The 26,070-nt window shown below is 34.3% G+C and overlaps 1 protein-coding gene across 8 annotated transcripts in view; it reads left to right on the top strand.

Moving 5' to 3' along the window:
• ncoa2 (nuclear receptor coactivator 2) overlaps positions 1 to 26,070 on the top strand; it is a 216,080-nt gene that overhangs the window by 180,203 nt on the left and 9,807 nt on the right. For 4 of the 8 annotated variants that reach the window (XM_087308936.1, XM_087308938.1, XM_087308937.1 and 1 more), the window contains 9 exon segments: positions 4,053 to 4,253; positions 5,485 to 5,718; positions 8,194 to 8,323; positions 8,525 to 8,687; positions 11,833 to 12,129; positions 14,266 to 14,343; positions 17,226 to 17,694; positions 21,409 to 21,586; positions 23,043 to 23,235. In XM_087308936.1, the coding sequence (XP_087165062.1) occupies positions 4,053 to 4,253; positions 5,485 to 5,718; positions 8,194 to 8,323; positions 8,525 to 8,687; positions 11,833 to 12,129; positions 14,266 to 14,343; positions 17,226 to 17,694; positions 21,409 to 21,586; positions 23,043 to 23,235 (1,943 nt within the window). 8 annotated transcript variants of the gene reach the window in all.

The following is a 26,070-nucleotide window of genomic DNA, read 5'->3' on the forward strand; positions in this document are numbered from 1 at the left end:
ATTTACATACATTTGGTGGACAAAAAGGAAAGCTTACAAGCCTAGGAACACCATCCCAACTGTGAAGTATGGGGCGGCAGCATCATGTTGTGGGGCTGTTATGCAAATGTACAGTATACACATGCACCATCTACATACATGCACACATACACATATGTACATGTGCTCTTACACATGCGCACAATGACGAACTCGCATTATTCACACGTAGTCACATATGCACACACTTACTCACAAACGCACATGCACACACACACTCACATGGACATACATAGGTACACACTCACTCACACATGCAATATACAGTGCTCAGCATAATCGAGAACACCCTATTTTGAAAATGAATATTTTGATCCATTTCTCAGTGAATATAGGACATGTATTTTGGTGCATTTAAACAAAACAGATTTATTAAACTGATATATTTATTCAAATAATATTTTAGTCATCAAACATATTAAGAAATTGAAAGATAATACAATTAAATTCAAGCTAAATATTGCAAATATAAAAAAATTACAACCTACAAATTTTTTTGCTTCTCTTAATTTTTCCTCTTTTTTTATTTGTATTCATTATTTTTCTATAACATAAATTTGGTTGTACTAGTTTTTGGACTGTTATCATCAGTTTTTTTGTTAGATACTGTAAGCTCCAGATTTGGCTTCAGTACTGATAAATCTAATGTACATGAACTTAAAAGATAGATTTGTGATGGGTGAACTTATATATGCTGAGCACTGTATCTACACAATGCAAACACTCACAAATGTGAATCTACGTTTACATGCACACACGCATGTATGTAAGCACACACTCAAGTATGCACATACAGTATGCAGTATGCACATACACACTCACATATATGCTTACACGCACACACACACACGCACACACACACCCCTAGGGGTGATATGGCATAAGTTAACTTGTTTTTCATGTATTTGCTGGTGGTTTTTCTTTTTAAATGTAAAGAACTTTACATTTGATGGAGTAAGATAAATATTATAAACTTAAATGATTTTTGATTTGTTTGTTTTTTTCTTTTTTTTTTCATTTGTCTTTTTTTGTTTTGTTTTTTCCTTTCATTTACAACATGATGGAGGATGAAGAAACAATGCATTTTGGTTATTTTTTACAGAGTCGAAATAGAAAAAAACTTTTTTTTTTTAAGCAAGTGCAAGTTTTTTTTTTTTATTATGTTTATCTTCTTGTGTAAACTAAACTACAAAAACAGGATTTTGTGAAAATGTTGACATGGTTTGTATGCGTGCACTTCCTGTTCAGTATACAAGTTTGCATGTTACAACGAAAACAACAATGGCAGACTACAGGACTGTGTTTGCGCAGGTGTGTGCTGTGGTGTTTCTTTGCAAAGTGCCATTGACACATGCTCAATGCAGTGTTTTAGTTGTTAGGCAAACGTCCTGTACTGTGTTTCTTCTCTAAAAGAGAAAATTGAATCTGAAGCAATGCATACTGTATCTATTCCATACGCCAAGTTCTTTTCAGGCATGCTTGCTTGTATACAAATAGCCATGTAATTGCTTCATTGCTAACATTTATGGACAAACACACACACACACACACACACACACACACCCTCATGATCTCACATGTAAGAAGATTAGACTAATGTAACACACTTTGAGCTTTGCTTTGAGTTTGTTGTTGTGTAATCAGCTACCTTTAAAAGAACCGCATGTCACCTTTAACCAGCACTGACATCATAATCTTATCCAGATTGCATGCGTTTGTGTGTTGAACACTTCAACATAAAGGTTATAAACAAATGCCATAAAAGAACCATTTTTAATTTATGAAAAAGAATGTTTCATTTTTCATAGTGTAAAGAAAGTAATTTTGTGGACTGTAAAGGTTTCATGTATGTTAAAATTTTTCATGGGACAATTGATGCCAATAGAGAGCCGTCATGTTTAAGAATCTGAGGAGTTTTTTTATTTCATTTGCTTCATTTGTTCACAATGTGTCAGCCAAGGAAACATTATGTAATCACAGTCTTAATGCATTTGCAAAAATATTTGGAATTATGCCATCACGAAGATGAAGTGAACCCGCAGCACTTTGCTTTTAGATACATGTCATCATTTCTGCAAAACACCCAGAAACTACTGAAGTGTGCCCAGAGGCTGACCGAAACTGAACTGAAGTTTCTCATGACACTTTTGTTTCTCACCTGCATCATTTCAGTTGCCTGCATGTTGACTGTGAACTGCTGTCAACTTATTAAGCTAAAGAGTTATTTTTATATACATTTTGTCAATTACATAATAGTTGTTCACTGTACAGTCCATAATGTTTACACAGAAACCCTTTAATACCATTGTTTGTAAATGACCCAGAGATGGGTTGCGGCTGGAAGGGCATCCGCTTCGTGAAAACTAGCAGGATGAGTTGGCGGTTTATTCGGCTGTGGCAACCCCGGATTAATAAAGGGACTAAGCCGACAAGAAAATGAATGAATGAATGAATGTTTGTTAATGAAATACTTTTTAAAAGGCATTGTTTTAATTTTTAGTACTCTTTAGACATTACTTTTCAGATATTTAATTTAATTATGTTTATTTTATGTTTACTTTTTTCTAAATGTATGCTTTTATTCAGCAGTGATGTATGAAATTGCCTAATTGATTAATCTTTGAATAAGATTGTCAGGATCAAAAATTATTCAAAGACTCCAAGATTTTAATCTTATTACAGCAAGGGAACAATTCGTAAGAAACACAAGAGGTTCCAGGCCTGTAGCTAGCCTGGTAAAAGGGGTGGTTCTTTTTTCTCAAAATGTGGACCTTTTCGCAGTTATTTTCCTCATTTTTTATTGATTAATTATTAAATATTGCATTTTAGTGACATTTTAAGCACTATTTTTTGCTGGATTATCCTAGATGGTCATAACCACGTGTTTTTTACATACCAAAAACATTTCCTAAAGATTTAGATTAAAGAATTATGGAAACAAGTTATTTTTTAAATACAAATATAACACATTATGTAAATCCCCTGGGTTTCATTCAGGTTGCTCAAAGGACAGTCCTTCAAGGCCAGTTTTTATACAGGCATACAAACATAAGATGAAGCATTGTCTTTAATCGTTGGTTTTGAATAATATTAATAGTAAATAGCTGTTGGAAATTCTGTTTTTTATACATTTAATTTTAATTACATATTTATTTCTTTTATTTTTTTTTTTATTTTTTTACAAATATTTCCCAAGTGATTTTTAACAGAGCAAGGATTTTTTCACAGTATTTCAAACATATTTTTCTTCTCAAGGAAGTCTTTTTTTAGTTGAGCTAGAAAATAAATGAATGGGTGAATGAATTGAATGAATGAATGAATGAATGAATGAATAAATGAATGAATTAATGAATTAATTAATTAATTAATTAATTAATTAATTAATTAATTAATTAATTAATTAATTAATGACAATAAAGACAATAATTTAATTTATAAAATAAATAAATAAATAAACTGCCAGGGTCATTATTGTTGTTATTATTAATTTTTTTGGACTAACTACAAAACAAACCACTGTTATCCAGAGGTTGGCCTATTTAACCAAACATACCTAGTTTACCTTTGTATGTCAATTTAAGCTGTATACTAGTATCTTGTAAAATAACCAGCAAAATATTATGTACTGTCTTCAAAATCATTTAAAGATTATAAAAGACAAAATCATTTAACTATTATAAATTAGTTATTAAAACTAATATGTTTAAAAAATGTGTTAAAATTAATTAGTTTGTATCTTCGTTGAACAACAGTAGTTGGGATATATTTGAAAAGGAATTAATAATTTAGTTTTCTGTAACTAAATTACAGAAATAACTGTATAAAATCAAAACAGAAAAAGAGTCTGCAAATCTCTGCCCTAAAATACTAAATTGCCTTTTATGGTCAATCAAGAAAATTAAACCCACACCTACATGCAACACATAGTCACATTTAAAAAAAAAAAAGTCATAACTTTTTTTTTATGATTTTTTGTCATTTAATGGACATTTTGTGTGTGTTTTGTTTGGCAGATTTCCCTGCTCCACGGCCCGGTCAGCCTGGCAGAGCTCCTCCAGTCAGAAGCGTGTCTCTGGACATGAACATGCCTCCTAAAGGCGCTCAGGGTCAGTATCCTATGATGAGGAACAACAACCCCTACTCAATCATGCAGCAGCAAGGCATGATGGGAAACCACGCCGTCATGCCCAATCAGCCCAACATGGTGAACGCAGGTGAGTTTAAAAGTGCTCTGCATCTCAGCTATGGTTGAATATACAATAACACATCACCAAAAATAAAAAAGAAGAGCTTAACACCTATGAGAGGAAAGTTCCAGTGCTGCTTTGACCACATGGAAACCACAGTTTCATTGTGATCAGTACTGCAGTCAAGTGTGATGCTTTTGGCTGTAAGCAAGGTGAATGTGCAAAATGGCACAAAAGTGCTGAGTCAGATCAAAAGCAAGACCCTCTGTTGTGTTTCTGTGAGGTCGGTTATGTTTTTTTTTTTTTTTTCATGTGCGGCTTGATATGAATGACTCATAACCTTTGGAAAGAATTGCAGGCTTTTCTAGTCTGAAATTGTCTAAGTGTTTTCTCTCTCTCATGTGGACTTTTAAAATATGATAGTTTTGAATTATAATATATTTTTTACATGTTCGTCAAAGATGAAATGTCCCATTTTGGAACTACAAATTCAATACAACACAATACAATGGTAGAGAATCTAATAGAAAATATAACAAATGCATTCAAACATCCACTTTGATGTTTTTACCACCCATTTTAATAACATTTATTTTTCAAATGTTTCTGAAAGTACAATTCTTACAAGGGTAACCATGAACTGGTCAAACCCTCAAACATCACTAAACCCCACCTATCCCCTAGGAGGAGAATAAAATTAAGCAGTGAAATAAATAAATATGTCTGATAGCATAATGGAAAATAAAATAAATAAAATACAAATAAGCTATATATATATATATTAAGGTGAAGGAAAACATTATAAACCAGCAAAGATTTTTAGTGTATTCTTAACAAAAATAGGTAGAGGATTCCAATTTTTATTAAATATGTTTGTGAAGCCACTTAATGTAAGCTGTTTTTTTTTCTGCACTGTAAAACCCAACAGTTGACTTTATCAAATGAAATGAGTGTAGGTAACTCAAAATTTACTGAAAGTTAATACTACTGATTTGAAAAGAGTTTTGAACTCAACGTTGAAGGTAATGCGTTAAATACCTCATTACTTCAACTTCAACTATACATTGTGAATATTGATAAAAAAAAGCAGCCATTGACATATTTCAATGACTGTTAGTTTGTAGCATTCTTTAGTATATTTTTTGGGGGGGAGATAAGTAAAGGGTGAAAGAATAACAATTTTCGGGGCATTTATACCTTTTTTTGTTTAAATCATATAAGTTGCCTTAATATTGGAACCCTTTTCTGTTTGTTGAAGGAGTCATGGGTAATAATGGTCCCCGTGTAGGCATGCAGCAGGACGGTTGGGGTGCTCAGGGTACCGTCGGCAGCGCAGCATCACCTGCCACAGCTGCTCCCGCTGGCCAGCACTCTCTCCCGCAGGGGGCACTGCACAGCCGCATGGTGCCCAACCCTGCCACAGGAATGCCCATGAGACCCAACAGCCAGCCTGGACCCAGACCAATGCTGCAACCGCAGATGATGGCCAATGGTAAAATGGAATTTTTTTATAGTCAACATGGAGACATTCAGTTTTAGAGCTCAACTAAAAGTGATGAGTTTATAACTCCATTAATAGACTATATTAAATCAGAAATCACCTTTAACTAGGGGTGTGTGATATGAAGATGTTTGATGAAGGACTATTAAAATGTCTCAATGATCTGCTCAGTGGCAGATTTTTTTTATTTATTTTTTTTTTAATAAAAGCTGTTTTTAATTTTTTTTAAACTTTAAAATTTTAAGTCAGTGTTATTAGCTCCCTTTAAGAAATATTTACAGTGTATTTTTTGATTGTCTGCACAACAAAACATTAGTTTAATGTGTTTTAAATTGATACCGGTTAAGCTTTTTATCTGCATGCTGCACACTTTTTTTAATTGTAATATTATTTTTACCATTTATACTTGATGCCAAATTTTTTACTTTAGCGGTGCTTTTACACACTTGGTTCAATTGCCAAACCCAAGTTTGACCTTCTCAGCTGGTTTTCACACCATCTATTTTCCTTTTGCACCCCAGTATGCTTGCATCATCAAGCTGCTGTTTTGTGTTCAGGTAGTGCAGGGTGACAGACAGCCACGGAAGCCAAGGCGCCAAAATAGAATGACATGCTTCGTGGTCCTTATGCTTTGACTGAATACAGAGACTTACTCTCGTCCATCAGCGGCAAAAATGTTGTAAACTCTGGTGTCAAACGAACCCGTGTGTGGACCAAAAGTGCTAGAGTGAAAGCACCCTAGGTTGACACACTTGTATTTATTGAACAATGATGTAGCAGCTCTCTCACCATAAAGCAGATTTTATTGGAACGTGAAATTTTAAAGACGTCTAGGCAAGATTTTAATACTCAAAAGATGTTTTAAAAAATGGATCTCCAGGAAGAATGGGCTCTATGCACAGCTAGAGTTTAAAAGCCAATGATAAACTTCTGGTGAAAGCTTAATGTGACTATTTTTAATTTCACATAATTGTTTTTACAGCATTGATGTTGTAATGTCATTACGAGACTGTTGTAATCACTAGCGTCATCAGTAGCGACAGAGAAGTGCAGAAATTCCATTGAAAATACCGGGGAAAAAATAAACTGTTATATTTTAAAGACATGGCGGGGGGAAATGGCATTTAATGCAGTGCTTCTTGTCGGACCTGAGACCCACTTATATATCATATATGTCTAACATGCATTGAAGATCAATGCTTTTTAATAAAATCAGATCTTTTGTAGTGGAAAGACAGAAGCCCTTGGGCTGCTTGGCTGGAAATTTAAAGTCTGTGTGCATAAAACCCATTGAAAGATATATATCAACATTTTAATGGAAAATCTGATCTAATGTTATTTAATTTTTTTTTTACTTATTTATTTAATTTTGATTTGTTTATTTGATTCTTTCTTTAAATGTATTGATTTATTTTGTAACAACTTTCATTTTAATATAAAGTTGTTATTAAAATTATTTTTTTTGTAATATGTTTTTTTATCTATGTTGATCTTGCCCTATGCCATATAAGTTGCTCATTTTGCAATAAACAAACAAAAATTATATCTGCCATATCACCCAACCTTACTTTTAATCCTTTAACTGGCATCTTAACCGAAACCAAAAATAAGGTTATGGAATTAAAAGAAGTTAAAATCATATCTCATAATCTTGTCCTTTAAGCTCATAATTAATGATACAAATGTGAAAACAAAAGATTTGAACTTGTTCATTTTCGTTATCATTTAAATAAAAAGACAATAATAGATTGAGATTTTTTCTGCTCTTCATCAAAATGCTGTAGAATATAAAAGTACAGTCTCAGGTTTGAGCTGACTTTAATTCATAATTATTGTGTCTCTTTGACATGAATGCGTTTACACAGCTATTGTTGTATACCTCACTTTAAGTAGGAAATATAGGCTTTTTTTGCAGCATAACAAAATTGTGATCAGGTACTACAGAGCAGCAATAAAGCAACAATTCCACCAAAACTAAAATCTTTGTCAGAATTTACTCATCCTCCGTTTGTTTCAAACCTGTTTGAGTTTCTTTTTTCTGAAGAAGATATTTTGAAGAGTGTGGCTAGTCAAATCATTTCTACACTTAGAAAAATATTTCTGCTGTTTGTTTAAACTAATTTAAAATAAGTTGAAATCTTAGTTGTTTAATCAACTTAAAATCGAAATTTAAATTGTAATTAATTGATTTTCACTTAAGGGATTGTGTGGAACCCAGCATTTTTACACTGTAGGCCCCCATTGACTTCCATTTTATTTTTCTGAGGGATCCATCAACTTTTTGATTATCGACATTAAACATTTCTACTTTTGTATTAAGCATCAAAACAAACTCACAAGTTTGGAACACTTCAATGGCGTGTAAACTTTTATTTCCGATAGAACTATCCATTTTACTCATCAGTGTGAAGACTGCACTTTTATTCCGTTTTAATCTTGTTTTATCATCTACTGTTTGTTTCTCAGCTCAGTCAAACATGGACATGGGCATGGCTGGCCACCAGTTTCCCCAGCAACAGGCACCGCCCAATCAGACGGCTCCATGGCCAGACAGTGTGATGCCTATAGAGCCGGTGCCGTTTGGGAACCAGAGCAGGTAAACAGCATTTATTATTGTCACTATTGTTAGATCCTCCACATTACTGAAGGCGTGCACTGTCTGCACATGCTGATTTTGTCCTTCCATATAAAAAAACAAAAAAAAAAAACAAGGAAAACGCACTCAGATGTAATCCATAATGGGAAATCCCATCATTCATCATTCAGTTAGTCAATCAGGTTGTCTTTTCTGTATCAGTTCCATGTACGGCGGGTCTCAGGAGGATGTGTTGTGCCCTCCTGCCTCTGAAGGTCCGGCTGATGAGGGGGCTTTACTCAGCCAGCTCTACTCAGCCCTCAAAGATTTTGATGGTCTGGAGGAGATTGACCGTGCGCTTGGCATTCCAGCGCTAGTGGGACAGGTAAGTAAAGTCTTCTGAAAGCTTTCTAGTGCCTATATCTGTTAGCTCTATTGAGTGGTGAATGTATTTTAACTATATTTCACCATTTTTAGTGAAACTGGAACAGCATTCCAGTCAGTTCCAAAAGCTTGGTTTAAACTGGAGATCCAGTTAGATCCAAAAGCTTGTTTTATACTGGAACAGCATTGTTGTCGATCCCAGTTTTAAGAGCAACAAATAATAACTTGATATCTAGTTGATAATTTGGAAAAGTAGCATAAGGTAGATTTTTTTAGATAAATAATTGCTGAACTGCCTCCCAATCATCACAAATACTGCCGAAGACTTATTTGAACCAGCATAGACCCAAGATTCTCACAGAGATCAGTCAAGTTTGGTGAAGAAAAAAAATCATGATTTGGGGTTACAATCAGTATGTGGGTGTGCGAGAGATCTGCAGAGTGGATGGCAACATCAACAGCCTGAGGCCCCGTTTACACTAGTGCGTTTTAGTTTTAAAACGGCGTTTTAGAATGAAAGCGATCCGCGTCCACATTCGCGTTTTACCCAGCGTTTCTGAACAGCTCTCCGTCCACACCAAAACGCTGAAAACGCACATCACGTGACCACACAGACACTCACGGGCAAGCGCTGCAGCCAATCTACCCAGATGAGAGCTGTGCTAGTCGGACTTCTCATCAAGCATCTCCCACTGGATCTAATCTCACTATATTTATTAAACGTGATATTTCATTCATCTTGTTGTCTTTATCTAACAACATATTCCCTGACTTTGGTCATTGGAATCTATTAATTGTTTTAGATTCAGGTAACGTGTTTTGGCTGAGCGCAAAGATAAGTTAATGATTAATGTAAGCACGTACATTCTGTATATTGACTGATCGCTTGCCTTTATTTCCTATAATGTATAAACTTATTGTATGTTATACTTTTATAATGGCCATTATCGATTATTAAAACTGATATTCACCAAAAGAGAGGGCATGTTTCGTATTTTCACTGAAATTGAAAGGAGGCAGTTGTTATCGGCTTTGTTTTGTTATAAATATCTACACAGTGAAGATGACGCTCATATATGCAGCACGACCCCTCAACATTTCTGCTGTCTGTTAAGTTGTTAATATTAAAATGAAAATAGGCAGTTCCTTATATCATGTTTACATTTTATTGTTGAGAAAGTGAAACAACGTAGCCAGGGTGATGTGAATGAAGTTATACAGTACACTGTTCCCTTTGAAGATTTACCCGTGTCCTCGGTATAGTCTGTTTTCCATATCAAACTGAAAAGAAGAGACTACAGCCTTGATCAAACTTGCGAAGTCTGAACTTACACGGAGAAGATGCAGGACTGAACAGTGTGTGTTTGGCTACTTAATATTGAGGAAAAGCCCCAATCAGAGAGGCGAATGTCTGCAGCCCCGCCTCCGTTTTCAGATGTCTCCATTTTCCATCATCCACACTGAGACGGAGCAGCAGCGTTTTAGAATGAAAACGACCTCTCCAGCGTTTTCGAAACGATCCGTTTTCAGTGCTCGAGAACTCCGGCGTAGTGTGGACGGATGGCGTAACCGTAGCAGAACTTATGCGTTTTCAAACTAAAACGCATTAGTGTAAACGGGGCCTGAGGTATCAAGACATTAGTGCCGCCCATTACATTACAAACCACAGGAATGGAACAATTCTTAAGGCAGGATAGCGCTCCATCACTTACTTCAGCCTCCACATCAAAGTTCCTGAAAGCAAAAAAGGTCAAGGTGTTCCAGGATTGGCTAGCCCAGTCACCAGATATGAACATTATTGAGCATGTCGGGGGTAAGATGAAGGAGGCATTTAAGATTAATCCAAAGAGTCTTGATGAACTCTGAGAGTCCTGCAAGAACGCTTTTTTTTCTTACATTTACTACTGGGCCATTAATCTAAAGTTTTATCCATGCAAGTAAACGCAGAAACGCACTCACTGAAGTCTCTACTTCTGGGACAGAGAGGTGTCAAATGCAAACAAATTCACTAAACAAAGACACTAGCAGAGCAGTGCATTCTAGACTGCATTTATCACAATTTTAATTTCAGTCACCAAAATGCAGTTTATTTAAATATGATATTACTTTTTTTTGCTTTTTCTCTTTTTTTTTTATTTTGGCAACTTTATTTTTATGGTACATTTGAGTATTAGTAGACTGTCTGCTTAATATCTGTTGATATACTCCTTCAACAGACATTTAACTGACTATAAGAAACTTTGCAAATACATGTCAACTTACACAAAGCTTAACCCCAACCTAACAGTCTACTTATAATCTAATGAGAATTAGTTGCAATGTAGCTTGAATTCAGCAAACGGATCATCACAATAAAGTGTGACCTTTTTTCACAAAAGCTTGTTTTATTTGGCACAAAACCCATAAAAGTAGAATTTAAGTTTTTATTTACCCAAAAAGCAAAACCTTTTGGCTAAATGTGCTACCAAACATGAAACCACAGATCTTTCTTTTCCATTTCAGCAGTAAAACCACATGGAAACTTTCTTTTTGTTGACAACAGATTCATAAACCCTTCTCATTAAAAGCTGCTTGAGACATGTACTGTCTTGTCACATGTAGTTGTGCCGTCTTTGTGATTTCATCATTTTGTTAAACAATATTGGTTTCTCAGCATTGTTATAATAAAAAAAGGTGTTTTTTTTTTTATCAGTCAACAAGGTACTAACCATAGTGTCATGCATGCTGTTGCTGACTTTTACTCTCACTTAATTTAGCATTATTTTAAATATAGTTACCTTATTAAGTAGATGCAGACTTTAAATTCAGTTTGTAAGGTAAACTTGATCCTGTTTACGAGCCGTTTTATTATAATTTTTTATTATTATTTAGTATATGGAACTTTATTTATTTTTGGCTCAATGGTTCTGGTAAAGAATTTGTTTTGTGTGCATTACTACAAAATACAGGACCTGAAGTGCTTTCAAAACAGTTTTCAGTGTCCATGTTTTAATGGAAGTTTCCATTTAAATGCAGCGTACTTTTAGTTCTAGATATTAATATACGAAATTTCTCAGCTGATGCCAATAGCATACAGTGATTTCTGACAATACTGATAATATAATATAAATAGTCTAAATTATTTGTTTCCTCACCCTTGTGTTCAGGCTCAGCCGGTGGAGCAGGATCAGTTCCCTGGTCAGGACCCTAGTATGATGATGGATCAGAAGCCACCGATGTACGGGCAGCAACAGTATGCCTCGTCCCCGGCAAACATGCAGCAGGCTGGATACACGCCAATGCAAGATGCCACTTTCCACGGCTTGCAAGGACAGATGGGACAGAGACCCGGATACCCAATGCTCCGAATGCAAGCGAGACCGGGACTCAGACCCGGTGGAGTCGTCCCAAATCAACCCAATACACTCAGACTGCAGCTTCAGCACAGGCTACAAGCACAGCAGGTACACTTTCAACACACACACAAGAGCCTGAAGAAAGTAGAACAGAAGTGGCTTTTTTATTACTTATTTATTAGTATGACCTGAGCAATATTAAGCTCAATGAGCATGTGGCTGATTTAAAGAGATAGTTTACCTAAAAATTGGATTGTGTCATCATTGTAATCACATTTAACAAACATCACTGTAAAAGAACACATTAGCTTTGTTTATTGAAAAGCTTCATCCTCTCAATATTATCTATTATGCATTCTCTCTCTATAGACATTAATACTAAAGGTAATACTGTATTTTAATGTACATCAGGCTAGTGAAGTAGTGCTGTCTGTTCGCTGCCCCCTGCTGGACATTTCAGGAACTGATCTTTGACCTCATTTTGGGTTTATTTAGGGGTCATGCCTCATAACTGTTTGGTTTCTGATTATTTAATGGTATAGTTAGGGATTACATATAATTTTATAACTTTTAATTACAATAGAATTAGCTTTGAAACTACAGTTTATTTGAAAATATATATATTTGGAGTGTTAATGATGTTACTATACATTTTTTTTCTTTTAAACTTTCTGTTAATCAAATAACTCCTCTCCTCAAACTAAGTTTTTTTTAGAATTTATAGAAATAAAAACAGATTTAATAAATAAAGCACAAATAATAATTGAAAGGCACTAAATCAGTGAAATTAAGAGGTAAACAAACTGTAAAAATATCTGTTGAAATCCAAGACAGTTTATATTCTTTTTATCGTAGAACTAAACTTCAGTTTGTGCTTGTTTATAAAGAAGTATTCCAGTTTTAGGGGTAATAAACATACTAAACCTTTTTTGGCTAACTAAAAATAAATGCAATATTATGTTTGTGTCATATTGTTTTTAGAATGTATTTAAACTTGTAATATAGGGACAGAAATAAAAATATTCTGCTATATTTATTTTACCATCAGGCTGTCCGATATGAAGGTATAAAAAATAAATTTTAAAAATGATTTTAAGCCAAAAGTAATATGTTTTGCATGTTTATTTTTGTTTATTTTTTTGTTTTTTTTTTGCACACAGAATGCATTTTATGAATCAACCAAGGTTTTAAATCTTTAATGTTCTACTTAAAGACATGAACGTTTCCTCCACATTTACTCACATTTTTTACCTGCTAGTATCGATATCCATAACATAAAAACAAAAATACCATGAAAGTCAATAGCTATGTTTCCATCCACCTATTTCTATGCACATTTTGCATATGCGCATAAAAAAACAGTTGATGGAAATGCCATGATGCGCATAAATTTTGAAAATGCGCATAAAAAAACGTAGGATGAACTTTTTATTCAATAAGAGAAGATGCGCATAAACTGCGATGGAAACAATTTTATCGCACAAACTCCAGCATGCGCATTAAAAATGGTCATGTGATTTTGTTAAAAGAGATCATGTGATGATAAAAATGTGAGTGAATGGACAAACCGTCAGGCTGAGCACACTGTAAAACTTCTGAACTGTTATTTTGGTCACTATAAAACGCCTTACTGTTTAAGTATTATTGTTATTATATTATTAATGGCCTCCAGAATCAAGAGCGTCTGTGCTCCGCGTCTGACACCTTTACTGCATGTCAGGATTGCTTTCTGAGGCGCAACTGATTTATTAGATGAAGAAAAGATTGATGCAGCTTCTGCTATTGCAGCAAATTCCGTTTTTTACTGTTGATATCTGGCGCCAGTTAATCAGAAAGTGACGATTTAATTCACTTTGACTCGTTGGATGTAAACGCTGCTTCATTCACACGTCTTTTATGCGATAATCCAGTTTTGTGCATAAAGTTCAAGTTTGGATGGAAACATAGCTAATGTCTGTTTTTTTTCCCAACGCTCTTGAGTTTGTGTTTAGCTCAAAGAGTTTTTGAACAAATGGAAGCTGAGTTAAGGATGACAGATTTTTTTATACCTAAGTGAACTGACTGTTTAATGAAAAAACTATTGCATAAATGTTGAATGTCCACAACAATTTCTTTGTTTGTCAAGTCAGTATCATACATACAAAGAGCTGCTGAATGTAGTAAAAAACATAATGCTTAAATATTGAATTAAAAGATGTGCTTTATTTGAAATGATTCTGATCTGTTATACACTGTCTCTCTCAGAATCGTCAGCCTATGATGAATCAGATGGGTGGAGTGTCAAATATGAACCTACCTCTCAGACCCAACGTTCCAAATCAGGTACGCCAAATCACTTCTTACTACACAAATATCACAACATGCTCAAGATGCTGCAGATGAAAATATTTATAAAACGGTTGTGTCAACAATACTGGTTGATCATAAGTCATGCTGTATGTGCAGCATTTAAATGGATAGTTCACCCAAAAATGACGATTTACTCTCAATTTAAAAGAGGATTTTATGAAGAAAGCTCAACATCTGTAACCATTGAATCCCATTGTCCAAATGCTATTGAAGTCAATGGTTGCAGGTTTCCAGCTTTCTTCAATATGTCTTCTTTAGTGTTTTACAGAAGATAGAAGCTCATAAAGGTTTGGAACAAGTGAAGAGTAAGTAAATCATGACAGAATTTTCACTTTTGGGTGAACTAATCCCTTGAAGCTATTAAGTTTTTTTTTATTTGAAAACTTCAAAAATGATTGTCTCATATGTACATGAGCACATCGACATAGTGAATGTGCTGGCTCTGAAGATGCCACATGCTTAAAGAAATTAACCCTTTAACTACCCTAACAAGAATAAAATGTTTGTATTGCATTTCTTAACTTCTAATGTCGCTAGTTATCACACTCAATGTTTTTTTTTTTCAACACATCCCAAAATTTCTAAAATATCAGCCTCCACCTAATGGTTGATATGTTGGTTTATGGTAAAAGTACCATAATTAATACATATACTATGAAAAATATGAAAATATGAAGCGTAAAATTTATTTAAAAACATATTAAAAACACAACATTTTTTAATACTAAATCACCCTTAAATTTTTGAAGTATTCTATACAATATGGCAGATTCTTATTTAACATGTTTTGTTGTTTTTATTACAATAAAACCAAAATCAAGTGTAGTCGTGCAAAAGGATTTTGTTTGTTTGAATTTTTTTTTTTTTTTAAAAACAATGCTGTGTGTGAGCCATTATTTAAAACCGTCATTCTTTAAATTACTTTAACAGACATCATTTAAAACAGTAAAAACATGGTAAACTGTCTGGTAGAGGGGCGGTCAAAGGGTTAAAAATGAAAACATTGTTCTGTTCAATACTATATCACAAAGTTATGAAGTTAAGAGGATAGTTCTGACCTCTGAGATATCATTTATAACCTGGGGTACACAAAATGCTGTTAATTGTGAATATTAGTATTATTACTATTACTACAACCATTACTATTATTAGAATGGTGAGCTTGAATTTTAATCGAGTGTTTTCAAGGTTTGAAAAGTGCTTGGATTGAAATATTACTGGAAAATGCTTGAAAATGATTTGTCTTTGGAAAAAGTGTAAGAACCCACAGCCTATCATCGCTGACTCATGTTTAGCTGATTTATAATATTTGCAGGGAAATCTTGCTAAAAAGTGAACGTACACTAGAATACATTTTAATTAATATAGATATGATGATGTAAAGTGATTCAATTAATTGAACTGATAACTGATTTATACTTTCGTCTGGTGCCGCATCACGCACCTCCGCTGACTATGCGCGCACCTCGCGTAACGGGACGAGGCTTTTATACTTGACACTTTCACCGTTGTGATATTCTTTAAAACGACAGGGCGCAGTCAAAAGAATCCCGCCATAAGGTCAGACGGTTAAACAGGGAAGTAGAACGTTTCTATTAATGTCTTATCATTAATATCAATCAAGATTTTTAAACAAATTGTTTTTATGAATTATTTTAATGATTTTAAATATTTTATAACCATTCAAGATTTTTTTTTGTCAAACATTATGCATCACTTGCTTTTGTTCATATCCCGGACAGTTCCATCTCCAAATATTATTAACCAAATATTAATGACAACAGAGCATGGGTTACCCTGGAAGTATATTTTTATTATGGCAAAAATAAAAGCAAAAAAAAGAAGAGAAAAAAAAACACTTACTTAAAATTTTAAAACTAAAGACTTTTTTTTTTATTTAGCCAACTCAGCAATTCACACATTACTGGCTAGTTTGTCCTCTACTGATATGCTAAAAAGGCAGTAATGGTCTGACATTCCTGACCATTATCATCAATAAAGCCTAGAAAAACAGGCCATTAGTATATTGTAAACAGATAGGTTCAAATATTTATTTTCCAATTATGATATTAAAATGTAAAGTCAAAGTTGTAATATATACATCACTGTAAAACCTGTGAATGGTGGAAAAACATATTCTGTAATATTAAAACCACCCAGGTCTCCACTTTTGCCATAGCCTCTTTTTTTGGTTTTGACAAACTTATCCCTCAAGTTTTTCTAATCTTTTACAAAAATATTCTTCCTTTCTCACCATTGTTACCTTTTCTAGCCAGTAGTTATTGGTCATCTGGTTCTCCCTATGATCCTGCATAGACAGATCATAAAGATGTCTGTACAGTCGTACCTGTTTCAACAAAACTCTTCAAAGTGACTCATACTTAACTCAAATCAAACGCGACACCACACAAACTGTTCGCTCGAGACTCAAAAAAAAATGATACGCTCCACCAGCCGAAATCATGTCGCACGCACCCAAAGTAAACCACCGCAATGATGTCACATTTGCTGCGAGCATACAGTCGAACTAGCAGACGCGTCAAGTATAAACCAGGCTTTAGTTACTATTTAAATGGCATGTTAAGTTATAGTTGACTTAGAGCTGCACACATTCTCCTACATAGATCTTTCCACCCTCGTTTTGTGTGTATCCCAAGTTTTTAAATGAGATCTCAGAGCTCAGACCTATCCATTTAACTTCATTACTCTGTGATATTGTATTGAACAGAACAATGTTTTCAATTGTTTATTTCTCTTAAGCATGTGGCATCTTCAGTGCCAGCACAATTACACTGTCATCATAGACAATAAATCTACATCAAAGTTCCCAAAATAACCCACTCTGCATCTCCCAGGGGACAATCAACGCTCAGATGCTGGCCCAGCGGCAGAGAGAGTTGCTGAGTAATCATTTACGTCAGCGGCAGCTCGACCAGCAGCGGCAGCAACAGCAACAGCAGCAGCAGCAGCAGCAGCGCAGTCTGGCCATGCGGGCGCAGGGCCTCACCATGCCACCCAACATGGCGGCAGCCGCAGCGGGCATGCCAGGAGCCATGAGCAACCCGCGGATCCCCCAGGCCAACCCTCAGCAGTTCCCCTACCCTCCCAACTACGGTACAGGACTGGCCTCGCCGCCCCCTTCCACCAGCCCTTTCTCCCCCGGTTCACCCAACCTCCCTGCCCCTCAGCTGCTCTCCCACAGCGCCATGCATGGCTCTCAGATGAGTCTAGCTAACCAGGGGATGCTGGGCAGTCTGAGCGGACAGTTTGGGGCTGTTATGAGCCCTCAAATGCAGCACAGTGCCTTTCAGTTCCCCAGCTCAGGTACTGCCTGCCCTTTCTCTCTGTCTGTGTGTCATACGCTTTTACACACACGCACAAAACACGCGCCACTGGCAGTATGACAGACCTCATTTGAGCGAGCCGAGTGTGTGGTGGAAAATCGATGAGGTTCAGGGTTTATCAGGAAACCCAGTAGGTCAGATAAAGGTCAGGCGTGTTTATCATCGTAGTCTGTTCTCTGAAAATATTAGACAAGCATGAATATTGTTTGCTAAAATTATTTAGGGTTAGGTGATGCCAAAAAATTATAATTTTGCTATATAGAGCTATTTAGATAGAGCTATTTAGAGTCCACTTGACAGTTTTCAGTTGCTCTGCATTTACTATTTATGTATAATTTGATTTGAATAATATAATGTTATATAGAAGTATAATTAAAGATGACAAAAAAACATGTCTTATTTATTTGCTTTTGAAGATGCTGATGTTATTTTTTTTTTTATTAGATTGACAGCTTAAATGAACTACATAGAAATGTTATCTTGGTATTCAACTGATGTTAAATTACTAAAACTAAAATATTATATATTAGGATAATATATTATGTATGTAAATGAAATATAAGTAATATAAGTAACATAACTGAAAAAGTAAAGTTCATAGACAAATTTTATGGTGGCTTGAGAAGGCCTAGCCTTGAAGTTTTACAGTCTAAAATTATTGAAGTAGTTTTAAGAAGTTTGAAACAGTTGGCATAGATAGATAAGTACATATATGTTAGCATGTTTCTACTATGAATTGGAATGTTTTTTAGTATGTTTCTAGTATGGATTGGTATGTTGTTAGTATGGATTGGTGTTTTGTTAGTATGTTTCTAGTAGGATCAGTATGTTAGTATGTTTGTTAGTAAGTTTGGTAAGTTGTAATAGTAGTAATGAATTGGTAAGTTGTTAATATAGATCGGTATGTTGTGTATGTTTCTAGTATGATTACTTTGTTAGTATGTTTATTAGTATGTTTCTAGAATGAATTGGTGTATTGTTAGTATGGATTGGTATAGTGTTAGTAGGTTGTTAGTATGAATTGGCATGTTGTTTATGTTTCTAGTATTAGTATGTTCCTAGAATGAATTGGTAAGTTGTGTATGTTTGTTGTATGATATGTATGATAGTATGTGTGTTAGTATGTTTCTAGTATGGATTGGCATGTTGTTATTAAGTTGTTTTTATGGATTGGTATGTTGTTTATGTTTCTAGTATGATTAGTTTGTTTGTTAGTATGTTTCTAGTATGGATTGGTGTATTGTTAGTATGAATTGGTATATTGTTATTATGTTTTTAGTATGGATTAGTATATTGCTGGTATGAATTCATATGTTGTTAGGATGTCTAATGTAAAGTCATTGGGAGTTGTTTTACAATGGAAGTGTACGGAACAGTTGCTAAGGTGCTGTAAGTGGTTGCTAGGGTGTGGATAGTACTTTTCTGAATTTTCCAGGTCAGTTTTGGGGAAACCGTAAGTTGGATCAGTTGTAAAAGATAAAGCAACTTAATTCAGTATAGTTTGAAGTTAGTTTGGTGGTTGTAGTATGGACGGTCTAGGAGGAGTCTAAGAAGAAGAAGAAGTTTATATGTAGTATAACAATATATTGGATTTCTTTAGCCACCATAACAATACAAGTAATAATACAGTATAAGTAAACCAAGCATATATATTTAGTTAGTAATATTAAGAAAGCAATGTTAAACACAATGGTATAAATAATAACACTACCAGTAGTTCAGGTTATAAAATTTAATAAATTGGCATTTATTTATTGATAAAAAAATCATTATTTGTCACAGTATATAATAAAAAATAGGGTAATATTATTACTGTATTTTGGAGCCTTCTCTGGAACTATTTAGGCTGTAAAAGATACCCTTGTGTTGCTGTTCAGTCAAGTGCCATGAGATGATAGGTTATTTAGCACTTTATACTAGATAAGTAGTATTAAATAATTGTTTTTATGTAGCACCCTTCAAAGATCATAATGGTTACGGTCGATTGTGGCACTAGAGGGCAGAAGAGTCACTTAAATGTTTCCCTACATCAAATGAAGTGGATGTAATCAGAATAAATTACAGCATTATTCAAGGTTATTTCTCTGCAGGCATAATTCTGTCTATTACCACAAACAAAACAACAAAAAATATGATTCATCACTCAAAATGAGTAATAATTTGCATATTTTAATCTTTATCACACGTACAGTGAACCTATTATTCTTCCTTTATTTCTAGCATTTTGCATTCACTGTTTAATAAATGAAAGATCAGGTTTAGCTGAATTCAACAAATCTGGATACATTTTTATTCAATATGTAGAGTCACAACCCAGAAAATTGAGCTTTACACACAGTAAATCAATATGACAGATGCAAAGTCAGTGTATTTTTCATGTCAAGCGTCCGCTGTGTTAATATGTTGATAACTGTGCTTTGTCGATTGCCTGTGCTGTGTGTCATGTGTCAGTGTCTGTCCTGCCTAGACTAATTGGCTGATGGTGATCAGTGGAGGCGGAGCAGTTGATTTTGAAACCAATTATGCGGTGACCCAGACCCCACCCCCATTCCCCGCCCACCCTCTTTTCTCTAACACTAACCTGCATGTGTACCTGTTGACTCACTGCCTGCTTCTAACACCTTCAAACCCCTCCTGATTCCTCCTGTTTGATCATGGAGACACTACATGATTCTGCTATGACTTTTTAAACAGTGTTGATCAGCTAATTAGTTTGGTTAAAAAAATGATTTGAGTGATTGGTTTGCTTTTAATTGTACGTTTCGCCACCTTGGAATTGTAAGATTTGATCTGCATTCTGAGTAGACTAAAAAAAGATCTATTAATTAACACATTCAGCATTTTGTGATGCACAAGTGTTTTCAGTTTATTTACAGTTGTGAATTGCATTATGGATGCTTGATATCTGCTCTGTAGACTCTTGATGTTGAAAATTCAACTCTAAAGTTTAACAAGGTGACTTTTAATGACATTTTAGTTGATTGAAACTTTATTTTTTTAATTTTTAAAGAGAGAAATAAATCTGTAAAATAACAGAAAGCATACAGGAAGTTTATAAAAAGGTTTTTGTACCATAATATACAACACCAATCCAGACAATATATCACGTTAAACTATTAAAAATGTTCATAAAAGTCACTTTTTTTACTTTTGAAGTTTAAAAGTTGTTGGAAGAAAGATCAAGGACCCATAATGCAATTAAAAATAAATAAATGGAGAGGGCAATTATTTAAAATCTAATATCTGCAACACTTCAGGTTTTAATATAAATGATTATGTTGAGACATAGACATGAATTTAAACTTGGACATAATATCAATCATCTTCCACTTAGTGATGATCCTGGTTAATATGATTGTTGATTGGCTCACAAACAAAGCCTTACAGAACCAAGTTTTAAAACAAAATACACAGTATAAATAAATAGTCTCTGAATAAGTATATAACTCAACTTTAACCAAAATACATACAAATCTTTTAAAAAATATAATTCTGAGGTGGCTGTTTATGTGTATAATAATTTGAATCATCTTTACTTTAATAGTTATTGATTACATTTTCATTTCTTGCTGCAGAAAGTGTGAGAGAGTGAATGTGATGTCATAAAATGTTGTACAGTGATAATCTTCATAACAAATACAGTATAATGGAATTTTCAAGCCGAGGTTTGTCTCGTCGTGTCTGTGTTTGTCAGGTATGAGTCAGCAGTCAGACGGTGGGTTTGGTGGTGCCGCGACCCCTCAGAGCCCCCTCATGTCACCCAGGATGGGTCACGCTCAGAGTCCCATGATGCAACAGGCGCAGGGAAACAGCTCTTTCCAGTCGTCTCCTGATATGAACGGCTGGCCGCAGGGCAACATCAACACCAACAGGTGGAGCTTTACTTTAGCTTATGGGTTTTGGAGCCTTTATGACTTGGACAGTTTGTTGGAATATTTTAGGCACATTAAATTAGTCATTTTCATAAGTATTTGTACTTTCACTGAACTGTTGTTTAAAAACTTTGGAGATTTTTTTTTTAAATATAACGAGTCATTTTGTTTTGTAAGAGTCTATTTAATTGATCAGAAATGATGAAATACATTTGGAATGTATCAACAGATTGATTATTCATGTGCATTCCTTTTGAACATTTTGTTGATCAATGATTCCTTGGATTGAATGAATCAAGGTTCCACAAGACTATTTAGTTGGCCAACTGTTTTTAACATCAATAAGACATGTTTCTTGAGTATGAAATAATTTCTGAACAACTTCTTGTGTGATATATCTGTTATACAGGGATTCCACATGTCATTTTTGTAATATTGTAGATTTTTAAATGGTCTATGTCATGAAATATCAGAAGTTTTTGTCTGAACTTTTACATTTTTTACAGACCAGAAATATTAAGATTATTACAAACATGAAATAATACGTTTTAACAAATGTAATATGTTCATTTTAAAAAGACATTTTAAAATGGAAGTGCTCTTCGTCCATACTGCCATTTTTACAGTCTTTCAGAAAATCATGTAAATGCCTAAATACGTGACCATTTATGCTCACTGGGCATGGTCATTTAAAATCTTATTTCCCATTTAACCAAATGTCATTGTTTACAGCTCTATTGCTAAGTTTCATGTTGTACCTATTGTTAGGCTATTTTTCTGAGCCATGTTATTCCTTTCCTAATTTGTCAACCAGCAATCATTTAAGTCAAATGCAGACAACAGGCTGTACCTCCTCAAAAACTGTCTGTAGCTGTTTAGTTCAGTTTTCAGTGCTTAACACAACATCTGTCTGTTTATCTGTTCGTTTCTGGTCTTGGAAATTAAGCTTTTTAGATTTATTTATTTAAAGGGACAGTTCACTCAACATGTTAAAATTCTGTGATCATTTATTCATCTTTCACTTGTTCCGGACCTGTCTTCAGTTTCGTTCCACTTTTGAGCATAAATGAAGATAATTTTTAAAAAGCCACTAACTTCCATAGTATTTGTTTTTCCTACTGTGGATGAAAGTAGTTATCGTTTTTCTTTAAAATATATTCCTTTGTGTTCTACAGCAGAATCAAAGCCTTAAAGGTTTTTAATCACTTAAGGGTGAGTTAATAGTAAATGAATTTTAATTTTTGGGTGAACTATCACTTTAAATACAGTATGATTTTTTTTTTCCTAAATGGATAACATTTCTGAAACAGAATAATCTATAAGTAAATGAGAAGTTTAAGCATCAATGCTACATTTTATTTTATTATGAATACAGTGTTTGTGTGGCAGTGTTTTAGAGAAATGTTGGGTTTTAGCACTGAAAGCATGTTAATCGTGCATCTGCTCTCCTCTACAGTATGTTCACTCAGCAGTCGCCACCTCAGTTCAGCCAACAAGCCAACAACAACATGTACAACGGCAACGGCATGAACCTCAACGTGTCCATGGCCGCCAACTCCAGCAACATGGGCCAAATGGGCAACCAGATGAGCATGAGCTCCATGAACTCTGGGCCTGGGTCCGGCATGGCCAACATGGGCCCTGAACAGGTGAGACACATCCACAGACACATTCATCCATGAAACATGTGAATGCTTATTGTCTTTTTGGGAACCCATTTGATTTCCACTGAGCACTAAAGTCAACTGAATTACATGGTATAAATCTCTATCTATTCTAAATATATATTTAGTGTCCATTAAAATAATTTTGACTTCCAATTAATTCCACATTTTTGATTAATGTTATTTAAATATAATTTAGGCTTATGGGATCCCAGAGCAAAGTCAACCAAATAAAAAACTTTCATTTGAATTATTTTGTGAATTTAAACTTCTTCTTGTTGCGCCAATTCATTTTAATGATCTAATTTGAACAGCCAGGATGTTTTGTTAACTATTGCAGCTCAAATCTGACTACTGCTTGTATAACATTTATTGTTTTTATATGTAACATATGGACATAGTAAAAAAATGCCATTAGCAAAGTTATTGCTCATTGAATGAATCAATCAACATTATTTTTGTAAATAAAACCATCTGGGGGAACAATCCAAAACAAAAGACTTTGAATGAGATATCCAGATGTTGAATTTCAAAACCTGGAACTGAAAATAAAAAAGAGAGAGAGAGAGAGAGAGAAAAAAAAGCAATACAAGTAAATATGGTTTAAATTGTGTTCAAATATTAAGTTGTAATGACACACTATCAAATTGTATATTAAATCAAGTTATAAACATTATGACTTTACTTTGACAATATCTACATGTTGTGAATTCTTACGCTAGGAGAGTTTCACAAAATAAGTGAAATATATCATTTGTGTTTTTATATGTTATGGTAGTTTATGAATGACAGTTATTTTAAAACCTTTAGCCTCAATACACAGCTTTTCCACTTCAGAAATGAAGGTTACTTTTATCCAAATAAGTCCCATTAAAATCTTGAATCCCATAAATTTAAAAGAAATAAATAAAAAACATTTGCATCACTAATCTTCTACACTGTGGTCAAACCTCAAAACCTCTATTTGAACTCTTCAAAATCTCCAAAATAAGTGAAGTCCACATGAAATTGAAATTTAGCATGCTTATTTTGCTAGCGCTCTGTTATTCAAAATTGTTTAGTTTATCTTTAATCTAAATTGTTTTGGCAATCTTTAATCAAAATCTAACCATTTGCATCCACTCAGGAACAGCAGTCCTTCTCTGATGATGTCAGTTTGATGACTTGGGCAAAATATGCTTAGCCATGCCCATCCAATCAATTACACTAGCTATGTTTCCATTGACCTATTGTTATGTGCATTTGGGATATGCGCATAAAAATAGATGCTCAGAAATTTTGAAAATGTGCATAAAAACATATGCGCATAACTGAATAGAATAAACTTTTTATTCGATAAGAAAAAAATGTGCATAAACTACAATGGAGACACTTTTGCCAGGCAAATTTCAGTGTGCACATTAAAAAACATGATTTTGTTATAAGAGATCATGTGATGATAAAAATGTGTATGAATGGAAAAACCAGCAGGCTGAGCACATTATAAAACATCTGAACTGTTGTTTTGGTCATTCTAAAATGCTGTAACCTTTGCCATATTAGTGTTATTATAATATTAATTACCTCCAGAACTGTCAATAGCCTCTGTGCTCCATGTCTCACGCTTTCAAACTCCACCACGTTCATTGCTTGTCAGCATACTGTCTTCGGCGGTGCATGTCATTTAATAAACGAAGAAAAGATTCTCGCAGCTTATACTACTGCAAATTCCATTTTTCTAATGAGGAAGTGAAGATTTGGTTCTCTTTGACTCATTGGATGAAAATGCTGCTTTATTCACACGTCTTTTATGCGATATTCCAGTATTGCACATAAATTAATAAACTTATTTTTTGATGTAAACAAAGCTACTGACTCTAATTGCTAAATTAGTTGTTTGATCAGATTGATTACACGAGCTGGATTCACTGGTCAGATATGCTATAAACATAGCACTTTGAGGACATCTGCTGGTTATAAGAGGGTAATGGAAAAAGAAAAAAGCTAAAAATAAACAAAACTTGATCTTTTGCTGCTGTGGAAACAAATATGGTTATTGTTACATTTAAATGAGTCCTTCAGTCTTTCTCATTACTTAAAACACATAACATTACAATTATTATCAGCATTTTCCCTTTCAATGCAATCACATGCAAACCGTAATGGGAACCACACATCCAGCACCAAAACACCCAGTTAGTTATGCCATCAAAACAATATTAATGTTGTCTCAACACAAAATAATTAAGCTAGATTAATTTTTAACAAATATAAGTGGATTGAAAATAATCCATGTACTTATCTGTCAAGAATTGTCATTTCAGCTCATTTTATTCAAGTAATTTAAAGCAAAAATCGTCTGCCAAACTCTCAAACTTTTGATCGCTATTGAAGCGCGTTTAAACTCCTCAATGTTCCAGTCTGAGTTTAGTAAAAAACGATCTACACAGTAGATTTATTGGATGCATTTATTTACTCAAACCATTAGACACAGATCGTCTAATGGTCAGACTTTAAGTGTCTGAGGTCACCAAATAGCAACAAACTCGTTAATAATTTACTCTAATTATCCTGGGTAGTTTTGCAGATGAGAGTGATGATGCAGAACTAGACATAATAGGACAGTGATGTGATTAGTCGCTGGCAATTAGTGCCCGTTTGAGGTGGGTAAAGAGATCATATATGCAGACATGACAGACTTTGAGTGCTAAATATCAGACATGACGTCTATAAAGTCAGCAAGAGTTTGGGCATACATTCCAGAACACGCATTGCTGCACTCGCTGAACTCCATCCAAACAAATCTGAACATCACATTACAATATATTAGGAGGATTAGCA

This window comes from Danio rerio, chromosome 24 (genome assembly GCF_052040795.2).
Source record: "Danio rerio strain M-AB ecotype USA chromosome 24, GRCz13ab, whole genome shotgun sequence".
NCBI classification, from domain to species: domain Eukaryota; kingdom Metazoa; phylum Chordata; class Actinopteri; order Cypriniformes; family Danionidae; genus Danio; species Danio rerio.